General features: G+C 35.4%; 1 protein-coding gene across 1 annotated transcript; it reads right to left on the bottom strand.

The window, feature by feature from the left end:
* Positions 1-1,224: 1,224 nt before the first annotated feature.
* LOC141601149 (uncharacterized) lies at positions 1,225-1,656 on the bottom strand. The gene has a single exon (XM_074421420.1). It carries the CDS (start codon positions 1,654-1,656, stop codon positions 1,225-1,227), a length of 432 nt encoding a protein of 143 aa, XP_074277521.1.
* Between the last annotated feature and the right edge of the window lie 1,611 nt (positions 1,657-3,267).

Genomic DNA, 3,267 nt, shown 5'->3' with positions numbered 1-3,267 from the left:
TTGTTCAACTGACCAATGCATTTCTGCTTTCAAGCTATCCAAAATGTTTGAGAAAGCAAATCATAGCCGCGCAAATTTCCAAACCGCAGACCCTACACAAAGACAGCCATACCAACCATACCTTTGGATTGCCAGAGAGTATGATCAACACTACTTCGAAACAAGAAATGTACAATATGTCCGGGTATCAAGTGTGCTCATAAATGCAGCCGACTATGAAGCTAATGGCGAAGAAATCAGGTCATACGGGAATGTTTTTTGTAGCATTTATTCAGATGTACATATGAAATTATAATGCCGCTGGAAAGTCAGTTCTACGAATACGCACAAACAGGGCCACGGAATTTTAAGGCACTCAAAATCAATAATAATAGGGCCAAATGTAATAATATCATTTCAATGGCAAATGCAGTTTAAATCTCCTTTTAAATTCAATCTAAGCTCAATTTCAAACTAAGCTAATTTTCTATAATAATACGTTACATAACATTCAACATACACGATTTATATATCTTGGGGTACCGCGCGCATCGCGCGCGGTGCAACCAACTAGTAAATATAAACAAAATAAAAAATAGTAGTTAACTCTTTATTTTCCTCTCATAAATTTGGTATCAATCTACCTATTCATTCAACTTTTATTTCTTTTATTTAATAAATGGTCTTTTTGTTTTTCCTCACAATTATTATACTTTGTATTTATTTTACTATAATTTTTTATCTCCCCATTCTCTCAAATAAATTCTTGAAATTAATTACAAAAATTTGCTTATATAAATATTACAACAATCCTATTTTTTTTATCCAAAATATTGGTAGTTAAAGTATGCATATATAACCAAATGAATTATTTAACTTTTTTATTCTTATTATATTTTGAATTAATTAATAGTTAGAATCTTATTTAGTTATTATTTTTGTGTTTGTATTGAAATTGCGCGAGGATGACATACTCACATATCAATAACATTGCATGAAATCTGGAAATGATGGTTATGAAACTTCATTGCAATTTTCTTTTGACTATAATATTTTTTTTTCATTTTATTGGGTTTTCCTTTTTATTATTATTTTTTTTTTTTTTTTTTTTTTTTTTGCATAAAGTCAGGATCAATATATTAATAAAAAAGTTATGGGAGTACAAGATCCTAATTCCCTACAAGGGAGCCGGTGAGGCCACCTAATAACCAAAACAAGAACCAAATACAAACAAACAACCAATAATCAAGAAGGACTAAGAAGAACAAGAAACTTAATCTTCTTAATAAGAGAAACTGGCGGAGTCGAAGCTCCCTTGAAAATGCGCTTGTTCCGCTCTTGCCACAGAAGGTACAAAGCACACATCAAAGCACAACGACGTTGCCTTTTCAACTGACTACGCCCTCGATTACGAGTCTTATACCAATGAAGGAGCTGTGAGAGACGAACTTCAGGAAGAATATGCAGCCAAAACGCTATGGCTTGCCAGACCATAGCAGAATAAGAACAACGAAAGAAGAGGTGGGAGATGGTTTCAAGGCTGGATTCACAGAGAGCACACCTATTCACCAACACCAAACCCCGCTTGCACAGATTATCTATCGTAGGAAGCCTGTTTTGGACAGCCAAAAGCCCAATAACACGGTGCTTGGGAAAACAGAGTGTATCCCAAACCATTTTGCAATGGGCAAAAGGAGTCCCCTTAGGACGAATCATCTCATAAAAACGAGTCTTATAGTCTTTACCTTGCAGAAACAGGCTAGCATGCAAAGGCCCTCCTAGGTGCTGAACTAGTAGGTCTCTAAAGGAGATAATATTTCCCCAGAACCAAGAATAGGCAGCAGTGAGTTTGAAGTCCCAGATAGGGGTGGGCACCGGTCCAAAACCGGACCGGACCGGACCGGAACCAGTTTGGACCGGAACCGAAATCGGTAAAATTCACGGACCGGGACCGGACCGGATTACAAAAATTCAGGTCCGGGACCGGACCGGAAAAATTCCGGTCCAAGACCGGACCGGAATTACCCACTTTTTCAAATTCCGGTCCAAAAATTCTGGTCCATTGGACCGGTTGGACCGGATTGGACCGGAATAAAAATACAATTTTAAGAATAAAAATGAAAATAACCATAATTCCGGGCATTTCGGTCCGGACCGGAAAATACCTATCCCGGACCGGAAATCGAAAACTTGGAAAATGGTGGACCAGAGACCGGACCGGAATTTTTAATTCCGGTTCCGGTCCACTCTATTCCGGTCCGGGCCGGTCCATTTTTCCGGTCCGGACCGGATTATGCCCACCCCTAGTCCCAGAGCGTAGTGCCCTTGAGAATGTAGGCCTCAACCCACCTCACCCATATTATTATTATTATTATTATTATTATTATTATTATTATTATTATTATTATTGTTATTATTATTGTTATTATTATTGTTATTATCATTGTGGTGTATGTGCAATATCAAATGGTAGTATGAATCTCTAAATATTGGTGACATGTTAAATTATATATTCAAACCCTTAGAATGTTAATTGACAAATTTTGTAACTTGTACTAAATTTTCGTACACCCTTTCGTGCACTTTATTAGTTTTCCGTGTACTCTTCAACTTGTATTTTGTCAAACAGGTTATAAATCAAATGTCTCAGTCGACAAACAGATTATAAATCAAATGTCTTAATAGAAGTGTTGAAGTATTTATGCTTCAAGGATATAAATTAGATCTTTTAATGCGGATCAAGGTAACTATTTTGCATGTTTTTTGGTTGGAATCCGATGATCATTCTCCAATCCATTGTTCCAACTTCCAACTTTGAATGCTTTCAAGCATTTTAATCATTTTTTGTTTTCCATCAAATATTTTCTGTTAGGTTCATATACCTATTATTAGACTCCTCTAATAGTGAACTAATTAACTTCTTAATTATTTGTTCTTTAGATCTAGTGCATGCATAACAAAGTAAGGGATTTATAAGAAAAACAATGTCCCTTACATTATAATTTTCGGATTTATGGGCACAAGTAAGGTCTCCTACCTTCACTTATTCTTGAGCTATAATGAGTATTAGGATGATCCTCCAAAACTCTAAATTAAGAGCTCTCCTCTTGATTGCACCCAAGATTTAACTCTTATCACTACTAAATAATATTTGCTAGATATTTGTTTAGTAGTCTACCTTAAAATTGATTACTAATACTCATATGTTACACTAATAATATTAGTAATCTCATTGAACAATTTAGTTCATCATTTCTCAAGTTTTAGAGAAAGATGAAAGAGTAGAGA

This window comes from Silene latifolia, chromosome 9 (assembly GCF_048544455.1).
Source record: "Silene latifolia isolate original U9 population chromosome 9, ASM4854445v1, whole genome shotgun sequence".
In the NCBI taxonomy this organism is placed as follows: domain Eukaryota; kingdom Viridiplantae; phylum Streptophyta; class Magnoliopsida; order Caryophyllales; family Caryophyllaceae; genus Silene; species Silene latifolia.
This window is presented reverse-complemented; position numbering and strand designations above follow the sequence as displayed.